General features: G+C 26.9%; 2 protein-coding genes across 6 annotated transcripts in view; one reads left to right on the top strand and one right to left on the bottom strand.

Annotated features, from left to right (window-relative positions):
• LOC122503805 overlaps positions 1 to 13,336 on the bottom strand; it is a 244,198-nt gene that overhangs the window by 150,524 nt on the left and 80,338 nt on the right. The gene's annotated exons all lie outside the window — the stretch shown is intronic.
• Positions 1 to 13,336, top strand: part of LOC122503804 (junctophilin-1-like) — a 112,883-nt gene that overhangs the window by 86,431 nt on the left and 13,116 nt on the right. The window contains exons 5-8 of the mRNA XM_043614504.1: positions 57 to 224; positions 2,804 to 3,919; positions 8,106 to 8,186; positions 9,163 to 9,374. Of these exons, the coding sequence (XP_043470439.1) occupies positions 57 to 224; positions 2,804 to 3,919; positions 8,106 to 8,186; positions 9,163 to 9,374 (1,577 nt within the window). The remainder of the gene's footprint in view (positions 1 to 56; positions 225 to 2,803; positions 3,920 to 8,105; positions 8,187 to 9,162; positions 9,375 to 13,336) is intronic.

Here is a 13,336-nt window from a genome sequence, read left to right as displayed (position 1 = left end):
GATCGAGAAAGAAAAAAATAATCGTGATCATCAGTGTATTTTTGTAAATGTTGTAGGGGCTGAAGATAAGAAAGCAAAGGAGCACGGGTGACCTTGAGAAGCGCGGTACGGGTGGCAGCATCAGAAGCAACGCAAGCACAGCTTCCTGGATGTCGACTGAGAGTTCTCAAAGTCAGGCTTCCGCTTCGGTTCACACCGATAGTAACACGTCCTTCGTTATCGAGGTATGCAAACACAAAAAAAACCCTCTCCGATCCTTGAGAAAAATAAATTCTGCGAGAATTGATTCGTTAGAAGAAAAAGAAAAAATTCAAACTTTCACACTTTTACCTAAATTAGTTAAAATTCTCTTCCTTCTCTTGTATGTTAAAATCTTTTTATAAATAAAAAAAAGAATCTTTTTCCAAATAAAAATCTTTTTCCAAATAAATGTAAAAATCTTTTCCTAAATAAATATAAAAATCTTCTTCCAAATAAATGTAAAAATCGTTTACTAAATAAAAAAATCTGCATTTAAACTCTCACACATTTCAGAAATTACAAAAAAAAAGTTTCTGAAAAATAAACGAAACTATAAACCACTACCTAGAAAATCATTATTAGAGTGATGAATTATTTGTAAACATGTCAGTGTAAAACTGAACTTGCGAAGGAAATGTTAAAAGTGCAGCTATCGACGGTATGCATTCCGCTTTTGGCGTTTACGTCTCACTCATTCGTTGGCGAGTGAAAAGATAAAAGAGTAAAATCCCTCTCTTTTCAGAACTTGTTTGCTATTTCAAGTATTCTTTTTTTTCTCAAACGAGAGAAAAAAGGAAGAAAAAAAGAAGAACAAGAAGAATCCTTTGTTAAATTCAGTATCTTGCTTCTATGAATAATAAATACAAGGTGTATAAAAGGGCCAAATGATACAAGTAGTGTCTTCTTATCTCGCCAAACAAGATAAGATAATACATTTTTTATTCGCAGATTCAAAAAAAAAAAAAGATTTTTTACTCCACTAGATAAACCTTTATTTTTCACTATTGATAAGATATGGAAGTTTTTAACAGTATTTAAAAGAAAAAATCAAAAGGAACAAAAATTATATAATTTAAGGACGACTAGTATTGAAAGAAATAGAGCAAAAAGAAAAATCAATTAACATTTAAAAAATCAAAAGTTTATTATTTATTGTATTTTCTGGAAGAAGAAACATCAATTTTTAATAGTGATGCATGTCGAGCAAATAGATGCGCGTCATTTGTTCTTCCGCTTCATAACAGATCCAGTCAAAAAAATTCTATACAATTATATACTAAGGGAATGATTCTATTCAAAATCTATAATGAGCATCCTGTAATATTTCACTATAGAACAATTCAATAGAATTTCTATGTACATTAATTCTAGTAAATATTAGATCATATATAAATTTACACAATTATTATATTACAGATATTAATTAATTACATATTATTAATATAAATGAGTTATTAATTAAATTTTCCTTTTTTTGAATTTTGCGCCAATACAGTTCATTAAATTGCAGCTTAGATATAATGAAAATTCGCTCACAAACTCAATGAAGCGAATAAAGTATGGTTGTGATATAAAATTGGTTCGTTTTAGTTATATAAAATGAATAATATTATAAATTACAATCATAAATAAATTATAAAAAATTCTTACTAATGTGTTAAATTAGAGGATTCAAACAAAAATCTTTTTAAATAAAACTTATTTCAAAAATTAAAATTTAATTATTTCTGAAAATTATAACTGTAATTCTTCTAAAATTAAATTATTTTCTAGCAATTTTAACTAAATTTGTTTAAAAGTTTAATAATTTTTTAAAATAAGTATTTAAATATTATATTATTTAAAATCATTTGGAAATTTAATTTTTTCTAAAAATTTTAACTGTCATTTCTATAAAATTCAATTATTTTTTATATTTTTAATTAAAATTTTTCTCTTAGTCAATTATTTTCAATAATTTTGAAAATGTTTGTTGAGTGTTTAATTATTTAAAAAAATAAAAAATTCATTTTAAATTCGATTAAAATTCAATTGTTTTCAATTCAATAGAGTAGGGTGGTTCAAAAAAGCCACGTTTTTACTTTTAACTCTATAAAATCTGAATTTAAAATTTTTTTCTCTTTCCATTTGGAACTGAAAGTTTAGTTAACATCTAAAATTTTAACTGAAATTAGGTAATTTTTAAATCGCTTTTTATTAGAAAATTCTTCGAGAATTCAATTACTTAAATATAAAAATAAATAATATATTGAATAATTAAAAATTTTTTAAAATTTGAAGTCTCATAAAGAATTTTAGCAACAAATTTTTAAATAATTGAATTCTTTGAAATTCTACAATCAGTTTTATTATTTATGAAAATAATTGAATTATTGCAGAAAAATTTATAAAAAATTTATAAATAATTGAATTCTTGTGAAATTTTTATTATTCATGAACAAAATTTAAGTAAAATTATTCATTGAATGAATAATTTATAAGTAATAATTTTATTATAGATCTTCAAGAATTTAATTCTTTAAAAAGAAATTATTGTCAGAAATAGAAACAATTTTAGGTTTTATATTAGAATTCGTGGTAATTTCATAGTTTATGAGACAAACTAAAAATCTCTGACTTTTCCCTGAATTCCTTGACCTGTGGCATCCCTGTATTAGTAGTAATTTCTTAATTACTTTACTTAAATTAAAAAATAATTTTCCTAAAGATCTGCATTCTTCTGGATGAACCACTTTAAAAGGAAAATTTTTCACAATTTAAGAAAGAAAAAATAATGTTTCAGGATGAGCAAATGGACGCCTCCGTTACGGAAACATACCTCGGCGAATGGAAGAACGATAAAAGAACCGGATTTGGAATATCCGAAAGAAGCGATGGCCTCCGTTACGAGGGTGAATGGTTCAATAATCGTAAATACGGTTACGGTGTGACGACATTTCGCGACGGCAGTAAAGAAGAGGGAAAATATAAAAATAACGTTCTAATAACAAGTCAAAAAAAGAAGCACATGTTCCTAATAAGATCAGCAAAATTTCGCGAAAGAATAGAAGCAGCAGTTAATGCCGCTCAAAGAGCAAGTAAAATAGCACTGCAAAAAGCCGATATTGCAATATCGCGAACAGCAACATCACGCGGTAAAGCTGAACTCGCCGATATTGCCGCTGAACATGCGCGCGAAGATTCCGAATTGGCTCAACAAACAGCGCGACAATTTGCTCCCGATTTCCGACAACCGGGACTTGAGAGACTGAAGAATCGCGAAATTCCACGATACGTGCCTCCACCTCAAGACAGTGTTCCCGGTAAAAGTATTCTCCACAAAGCGGCAAGTGTCGATCAGCCGAATTACAATCCAAACAAGACTGCATTGTCTGAGGAGAATAATTCATCGACATCACCAAATCCCGGTCCAAGTCACATTAACCAAACGATAAGAAGGGCAAGTATGAAGCCAGCCCAAAATCAAATTCCACAACAGAACCAAGTGCAAAGCCAGATGCTCAATCAAATATCTAACCAAATTCCAAATCAATTGACTAATCAAGTTTCAAATCAGATATCGAGTATGCAGTACGCAAATAATCCCCAGACATCATCCTTATCGAGTTCGAGTCCTTATTCGCAGATGAACAATCAATTTAATCAATCGCAGTTAACGAATAGTATACCGAATCAATTTCAACAACAGAATACGCAACAATATTCATCGAATCAGTATATGCAAACGACGGCGACGGCGACGACGACTCAGGGTCAGTTTCATGGTCAGGGTAATCAATATGGACAATCGCAGTATCAAAAATCCAATCAGCAGGAGCTGTATAACAATTATCCGCCCACGACGACAACGACCCAGGGATTTCCGAATCAGTATCAACAAGGTTATGCTGGCCAACAGGTGAGAATCAAATTTAAATTAATTCAAGTAATGAATTTGCAGTTTTATATTTATTTTTTATTTCAATATTTACTTAAAGCATGATAGCGAAGAAGCAGACTTTTGTTATGGCATCTAATTTTTAGGTATTTTATGGTATTGCTAAATGTAGCAAGAGTTACAATTTCAATACTCAAAAATTAGATTACTGTTATCTATTTTTTTCTATTCTATTTATTTTCTAAGAAAATATAACTCATATTTTCTGGAACATCTGTTGGCTAATTATTTTAGAATTTTAGCAATAACTATGTTACTAGAACCTTCTAGCAGAATAGAACTAGAACGAGTTATTGAACTAGAACAACAGATAGCTATAGAATAAAAACTAGTTCTAGAGTGATATGTAATTCTAGAATAAAAACAAATTGAAGAACTAGTACTAATTCTAGAACTAGTTTTAGAATTAGGACAACATCTAGTTCTAGAACTGACACTAATTCCAGAACTACAACTAATTCTAAAACTAGTACTTATTCCAGAACTTCGTTCTACTGCTACAATTTGTATTAGTTCTAAAACTTGTTGTTACTTTACGTCTACAATGATTTCTAGTTCTATAATTAGTTGTTATTCTTTCAATTATTCAATTTGAACTGGTTTTAGAACTATTTATTGTCTCATTACTATAGAATTAGTTCTAGTTCTAGAATTAGTACTAGTCCTACACTTGGTTGTTGTATGCTCTAACATTAGTTCTAATTCTAGAACTAGTCCTACTTCTACAATTGTTTGTTGTAGTTCTAGTTCCAGAATTAGTACAAACTTTAGAGCTATAACTATATCAACGACTAATTGTAGAACTAGAACTAGAACTAATTTTAGAATTAAAACAAAAAGTTCTATATCTAATACAAATTGCAGAACTAAAACAACAACAAGTAATTCTGAAATTATCACTAATACTAGAACTAGAACTGAATTCAGAATTAAAACAGTTAGTTCTAGAACTAGAACTAATCTTCACAATAAAACAGCAAAAAGTTCTGGAACTTGTACAAAATGTAGAACTAGAACAACAACAACTAATTCTAGAACTAATACCAAGTCAATAACTAGAAATAGTTTTAGAACTACGACATATTATAGAACTAGTGCTTATTCCAGAACTTTCTTGCTTTAGTTCTATAATTTGTTCTAGAACTAGCTATTGCCTTAATTCTAAAATTAGTTCTAGTACTAGAATTAGCAGTAGTTCTAGAACTAGTATCAATATAGAACTATAGTTCTGGAACTTGAAATACTTTCAAAATTCGAAATAGAACTAGAACTATAACTAGTTTTATAATTAGACCTACAATTAGTGCTAGAACTATAACTAATTTTTAAATAATAATAGAATTATTGTTAGAACTAAAAGCATTTTTACAATTAAAACTACAATTATTACAAAAACTGAAACTGTTTTTCGAATTAGAACTAAAATTTTTTTAGAATTAGAACTAGTTTTAGAATTAGATCTGGAACTACTGACAGAACTACATCTAGAGAAAAAGTTGTATTTGTCACACAGCCAAATAGAAATTTATTTGTTACCAATAAATTTTATTTGGTTCAAATAAAAATTCTACTTCCGATAAAAACAAATTTTTTGTGTCAAATAAAATTCTTGATTGAAACAAATAAAAAGGTCAATAAGATATAAGACAAATATTCATTTCTTTTGACATAAATATATATTATATTTGGTTCAAATAAAACATTTCTCAAGGTGTCCAATTAGTTTTCAAATTAGAACTACTATAACTATAATTAGTGCTAAAAATAAAAGTTCTTTCAAAATTAGAACTAAAAATTATCTAAAATTAGAACTAGAGCTAGTGGTAGGACAAGTTTTTGAATTAGAACTGGAAATAGTGCCAGAACCATGACTTGTTTTAAAATTAGAACTAGAACTAGTGCTAGAACTAGTTTTAACATTAGAACTACATTTAGTGCTAAAACTAAGAGTATTTTTAAATATGAATTCATTTAGCATTACAACTATAACAGATGCTATAATTAATTTTTGAATTTAAAATGGAACTAAGGCTAGACTTGCAAATATTTTTTTTAAATTATAACTAGAACTAGTGCTAGAACTATTTTCAGTGCTGAAACTTACTCTAGAACTTGAACTAGTTCTAAAAGTAGAATTGACTCTAGAACTAGATTTAATTCTAGTACTAGAATTCGTAGTTCAAGGAATTTTAGAAAGTGTTATACAAACATTGTTCTTTAATGATACTTTTTCTATGATGGAACAAATAAAAATTTGTTAACTTTAAAACTACAGTTGTTACAGAATTGGTAGTGTTTTTTCTACGGTTTTTTTTCAGGAAAACAATATTTTTATGCAAAAAATTTTAAATCAAAAGCTTAAATGTTTATAATGTGTTCTTTTCGTTCTAGAACAATTTCAAAACATTTCAAAACATTTCGCACACTGGTTTTAGGTCACTACATTTAAATATTCTCCACCAATTTTTCTTATTAGATTTGGAAAATTCAAGATGTTGGTTACAATATGGTTTAATAAACTTTTTAAAATTTGCCAAAATGTACTAAAAACTGTCTTAAAACATTATTAATTATTATATTATTATTTATTATAGTTACTTAAAAACTACTGAAAACATTAAATAAGTAAAGGAAAAAGAAAATAATTCTAGAAATAAAAAATCGTGTCTCTACTAGTATTATCAACATTTTAACTACAAGTTTACATTATCAAATTCCACTAACAGTAATCTGTTTATATTTGCATTAAAATAATATCATCCCAATGTTGTTTCTAATCATCCCACGATTAATCTCTAATTGAAAATAACCTTAAAGCATAAGTACATTTCCTGAATTTATTAAATACTTTAGAATAAAAATAATAATTTAAATAAAATATTTATCTTCGGTATAAATCATCCAAGCTGTTTGCATATTGCTATTATAATCTCGCACAACACATATTTATAAGCATATATAGTTATGCTTTTCACGTACAATAAATGTACGGCTTATTCATAAATAAAGCACACTTCCCATTCCTAATACTATTCTATATACATACATGTTTGTGCTATGAATTATCGCATGTCAAATAATATTAAAAAACGTTACTTTATAATCAACCACGAATATATATGAATCATATTTCAAGTTTGCATGTTAATCGAGATTGAAAGAAAGGTATCAGAGCTTTTTTAGAAAAAAAATAATTTTTTATCATGTGCAAAATTTTTATAAATTAATCTTCTTTGGCTCGTGTATATATAGGGTATTTTATAAATCCCACTTGATCAAAATGTATCAATTAAATTAAATTTCTAATAATTAAAATATTTATTTAACTTTTTAAATATTTATTTAGGTAATATAAATCCATTCGTATAGAATACTAAAAAAATAACTAAAAAAATAAGAATATCAAGAATTATCTGGTAGTATAAATAATTATTATTACTTTCAAAATTCGATTCAAATTTGAAAGCAAATATTTTATGTTATGTTTTTTAAAGTTTTGATTCTTCATAACATTTTCTAATACAAGTTTGAAAATAAACAGTTAATTTCATTTGGAAAAAAATAAAATTTTACTTATCCATAATTTAAATTAGAACAAGATTTAAAATAATGGTACTATAAAATTATAATTGTTTGCTTTGATTAAAAAATTGGTGAATATTGATTTGAAATAATAATTCGCACAAACTTTCATTGACGGAAATTGATTTCTATAAAAATTTGGTGTGATTTTTGTTGCGTGTAAAATTAGCCAATAGAACGTGGAGCCACCTTCGTGGGTAAAATTTGTTCTGAATTATTATTTTAACACCAAATTCGGTAATAAAATAACACTTTTTATGTTATGTGTGCCATAAATATTAAAATTGAGAGTTTGTTAAATTTCTGCCTTGTTAAAAGCTGTTTTCTTTATTATTTATACAATTTAATTATTTTTATTAATTTTAGTAGATAATTTATAATTATTAATATTAATATTATTATTATTTTTAAAAATATTTTTAATTAATAATCAAATAATATAATAAAAAATAATTTAAAACCTCTATACATGAAACTGATTTTCCTAGTATAAAAAAAGTACAAAAGATCCAAGAAAACTTTCTGTTTAAATAAAATTTAAACACGCTGAACTTTCATTTTATAGATAATGCTTCCAATATCTCCAGTCATGTACAGTCCCATGACTCAGCCACAAATGAATCAATTCGGATCACAACTTTATGGTGTAAGCGACTTGAGGTTTACAAAAATTGCTAGAAAGAACCCTTTACAATACTAAATCTCTTCTCCGATATTAATTCAAAAAAAAGAAAAAAATTTAATTTTAAAAAGTTATATTAACTCGTTGGAATTATTTTTATTAATTCATCAAATTGTTTCCTTGATTCCAAATGTGAAATTTAGTTTACTTTTATTTGAATCAAAAGAATATTTCTCTAAAACAATAGAAAATTTATTTTAAAAAAATAATTTTTTATTCTAGTTAAATTTGTCTCTAATTTTCATTTGTGTAAATTAAAAAAAATGGTAACTTAGAAGACGCATATCATTCGAAAATTGTTTCTTCAGAAACTAAATTTCTCAAAAATTGATGGTGAGTCATTTATTATTAATTATTCGTTCAGGATCATTTTTGTTTTAAAGAAAAAATCTTTTGACTCAAAGAAACTAATTCCTTGAAGTCAACATTATGGGGTGATATGTTTTAAAATGAAAACCCTTCTTTTCGAGTGTTTCGTCTGCGTTTTGTTTTAGTAATTAGAACGAAAATTAATTCACGACCCCTATCTCCTGAATTAATATATACGACTGGATTCAAAGAAACCTTATATTATATTTTTTTCAAAATTTTATTATTTTTCAAACCTAACAATAGATTTTATATAAGACTCCTTGTACTACTTATGAACCACCTGACTATTCGTTTCTTTTCCCTAATAGTAAAAAAAGAAACCTACGCATTCCAGTTCATTTCTTTTATTTCTCATTGTAAATGAATCCAACTTATGTATTTTAAAATTGGAGCATGATTCCTATGCTGTACGACAGTAATTTAAAAAGATAAGCTTAACCACTGAATTATTTCTATAAACAATAATTTAGAAATAAACTGACAACAAAATTGCAGTTTTCTTAAAAGATCGTAAAAAATAAATACTGTGTTGATGATTGTACATTAATTTAGACAAATTATTTTGCAGACAATACCAAATCAGTATGGTGCTGGCCAAATGAATCAGTACAATACACAACAGCTATATGGTCAACAACAGCAACAACAACAGTATCAATCTGATAGCATGCCGGATGGACAGAGGCCATCGAGTGCAACTAGTATACGAAGAAATAGCAGAATTTTAAGTCCTCAGGACAGACCAAACATTGGTGGTGTAAATCAAACGCTTAACGACAGGTAAATTATTATTATTATTATTATTATTATTATTATTATTATTATTATTATTATTATTATTATTATTATTATTATTATTATTATTATTATTATTATTATTATATATTGTATTATTAGTATGAAGATAATACCCGGTAAAAACGAGTGTATTGAAATCGATTGATGATTGATGATTACAAGTATAGCTGAATTCTTGAAATCATTTTAATCCAAACGAATGACATTTTTGTCCATCAATAAATTTATTCCAATCTCAGTAATCTATTTGAACACACTTAAATTCAGTTGAATTCCTGTTAACATTTCAAATCTGTTAAAATGCCGAAAAATTATATCAATTTAATCCAGTTTAATGCTTTCTGAAAATTTTAAAAAGTGAAATCATTTGAATTCTTTCTTGAACATAAACATTGTTAACATTTTAATTTTTTTGGATTGAAATGGATTAAACTGATTACAAATATGCTATGAATTCTCAATCATTTTAATCCAAACCAATGTCGTTTTCGTCCTTTTTGTGATATCATTTTAATTCATTTTAATACACACCTTCTTACCGGGTAGTTAGTTATTTAGAAGTTTTAATAGGTTATAACATTAAGAAACTAATTTTAAAATAAGTAATTGAAAAAAACCATCAATTGGAGATATTTTGTCCACGTGAGGTTTTTAATGAATAAAATCTTTAAAACTAATTATTTTAATTTGCTATTTTTATAATTTCTACTAAAAAAATTTTATCAGTTATTTTTTTAATGTACTCTAGAATCTCTAAAAAAAGATTTAATAAAACAAAAACGACCAAAAATTTTTTTTACATCGGCCAAATCATAAGACACCTTTAGATGAATCTCCACAAGATATATCAATAGTCGATTTTATTTTTTTTTTCAATTCTGAATTTTAATAAATCGTTAAGTCAAATAATAGATATTTGGTGCACAAAATAGCTAGCTCCGGTTGACGGTAGTCAAAATCAAAATTTCCACCAAGATTTTTTTAAAGTCTAAAATGTTATTTATTTTAAAACTACAAAAGTATAATTTTGCTTTAACTGTCCGTCAGATTCATTCTGAAATAGAATTAAAAAAGAAAATTCTGTAACAAAAAAAACCATGAAAACTAAATATATACTTTTCTTTGAACCCACATTTTTATAATTATCTGTATCAGAAATATTCTTTTTTGTACCAACAGTCCCAAGTATCAATTATCTCAAGACTCCCCCACCTACACTCTAAATTTAAGTTTAGTATTGTATTACTTTATGTATATATGTAGTTTTAAAAAATAGTTTCATATGGTTTTCTCTGCTGTCTGACGATAGTTTATTTCTGCTACTGACACAAAATTTTAGAAAATTTCTAATTCAATGAAAACCTTAATCATTGACAAAAAATTTACAAAAAAATTAGATCAGTATGGTCTTTCTGTAACTGTCTGATACTACTTATGTATACAAAAATTACAAAGCTTTTGAGGTCTGTCTGAAAATGACACTTACTACTGCCCACACAGCACATGATATTTTCTAAATATTTCCTGAATATTTCACTGAAAGATTGAAATATTTCAGTGCAAGGTTCTTGAAATATTGCTGCAAATTAAAAATGTCCGCCTATATGAAATATTGACGCGAAAGTTTAGAAAATATTTCATTGAAATATTTTGGAAATTTTCAACTTAAATTATGCGCACTGGTCGAACTCAGTTTCTATGGCCTGTAGAGCTGCGCAGTAGTTTTTGGCTTACTATATCCTATGGGTTTTTAAATATTTCAGAAAATTCCTATTGGTTTCAGGTGTTTAACAAATTTTTTAATTTTGTGAAATATTTTCAGAATATTGCAGAATCGTCATGTGTAATATTGCAGGAATATTTCAATGAAATATTTTCTAAACTTTCGCATCAATATTTCACATAGGCGGACATTTTCAATTTGCAGCAATATTTCAAGAATCTTGCACTGAAATATTTCAATCTTTCAGTGAAATATTCAGGAAATATTTAGAAAATATCATGTGCTGTGTGGGTGATAACAAATAAAGAAGAATTCGGCAAATGTTTGTCCTTCCGAAACTATTTTTTTCAATACTGATTAAAATAATTATAAAAGGATTGACAATGTCTGGCTGTGACTGGTAATTACTACTACACTGTAAAAACAGTGTCTCAATGTAAGACGTTTCTGTCCCCACTTTTGAAACATTTGAGGTGTTTTACCTTAATAATTTTGAGATAAAACACCTCAAATGTTTTAACCCTTGGGCGGGCAAGCGGGGTCCACTGGACCCCGCGAGTATATATTTTTCAAATTTTTCCGAATCCGTATGAAGGAATGAGTTTATCCTAGAAATTCTGTTAAATATACTAAAAATACATCCAAATACTTTTACAGTTTTCATATTCCAATAATTGTACATTATGCTACATGGATGTTTAAACTTTTTACCGGCACGAACGGGCAAGCGGGGTCCAGTGGACCCCGCATTGTCATAAGCATAAAAAAATTGCAATAACGTACACGGTAAAAAATATACTATGTGGACTACAGTACCACTTAGTGGAATAGACCAAATTTACAAATTGTGATATTAACAAATAACAAAATAGTGTTTTTATTTTAAAAAATTTGAGCCTACACCAAAAAATTCTGCCTTGCACTAAGAACGGTGTGTGTTGTTTTTCCCAGGGTATTTTAAAAATCTATCTGTTTGTTAAAATTAAAATCTTAATCATTATTTTTATATTTTAATGCATTTAAATTCATAATATAATAAAAAGAAAACAAAATATACAAATATCTATGTTTTAAAGAGTTATACCTTTTTGGAGGCTTAAAAAAAGAGTGTTTTTCAAAAATTTTTATGAGTACAGTTTTAAATTATTGTTGGCAACATCGGCTTTTAAAATAAAAAAAATGTTTTTTATAAACTACATAAGATTATCTAGTGAAAATTTTAATTATGTGTACATGATTATAATTTTAGAATTTTTTTGGAAGAATTGTGAGACTTGCAAAAAAATCGCATTTTTCACCCAAAAAAATCGACTTTAATTCTTCATAAAAAAATCCTGTTTATCAATTTTAAAAATCGTGTGTACTTCACTAAATAATCTATCTAAGTAGCTAAAGTATAATTTTCAGGCCAATCGGATGAAAATTTTTCGAGTTCTACTGCTCGCCGATTTGCAAAACATGATTAATACTCGTTTGAAGTTTAAATGTTCTATTTTGACACTCCGGAATTGATCCAAAAAAATTAAATTTAAGAAAAAATTCAAATTGTTTTCATGCAAGGACGTTTTTGATTATCAATCTAGGAATATCATAGTATGTTTTAAGCCAATAAAAAAAACATTGTTTTAAAAAAAATGCATTTGAAATTAAAATTTTCTATTTTTACAATTTAGAATTTCTCCAGAGAACATAATTTTAAAGACATTTCCAAGTTGTTTTCATGCAAAGACTTAATAGATTATTAATCTAAGGATGTTACAGTATATTTTAAGCCAATAAAGAAAAAATCGACAAACAAAAAATGCCAAACAGGTATAACCCTGTAAGCGTTTTTGAAGCGGGGTCCAATGGACCCCGCTTGCCCGCTTACGTACTTTTTTTAGCTTGCCCGCCCAAGGGTTAAAAGTGGGGACAAAACGTCTTACATTGAGACACTTGTTTTTACAGTGTAATCAAATCAATTTCACTCTCTAAATTTGAATCAGTAAAAAAGTCCACTAACTTGAATTAGTGACTGACATTTTGCATTTGAATTAGTAAATTTAACTAATAAATTAGTAGAAATTACTATTTATTAGGAAACTTTTTGTTTTTGAATTAGTAACTTTTACTAATAAATTAGCAGAACATTTGTACTGATTCAAATTTAGAGAGTAGGAACTAAAAATGTTTAATTCACAAATATTTACTACTACACTGTAGAAGGAAAAGTACTAATTTA

Source organism: Leptopilina heterotoma, unplaced genomic scaffold, assembly GCF_015476425.1.
Source record: "Leptopilina heterotoma isolate Lh14 unplaced genomic scaffold, ASM1547642v1 Lhet_27, whole genome shotgun sequence".
Taxonomy (NCBI): Eukaryota; Metazoa; Arthropoda; class Insecta; order Hymenoptera; family Figitidae; genus Leptopilina; species Leptopilina heterotoma.
This window is presented reverse-complemented; position numbering and strand designations above follow the sequence as displayed.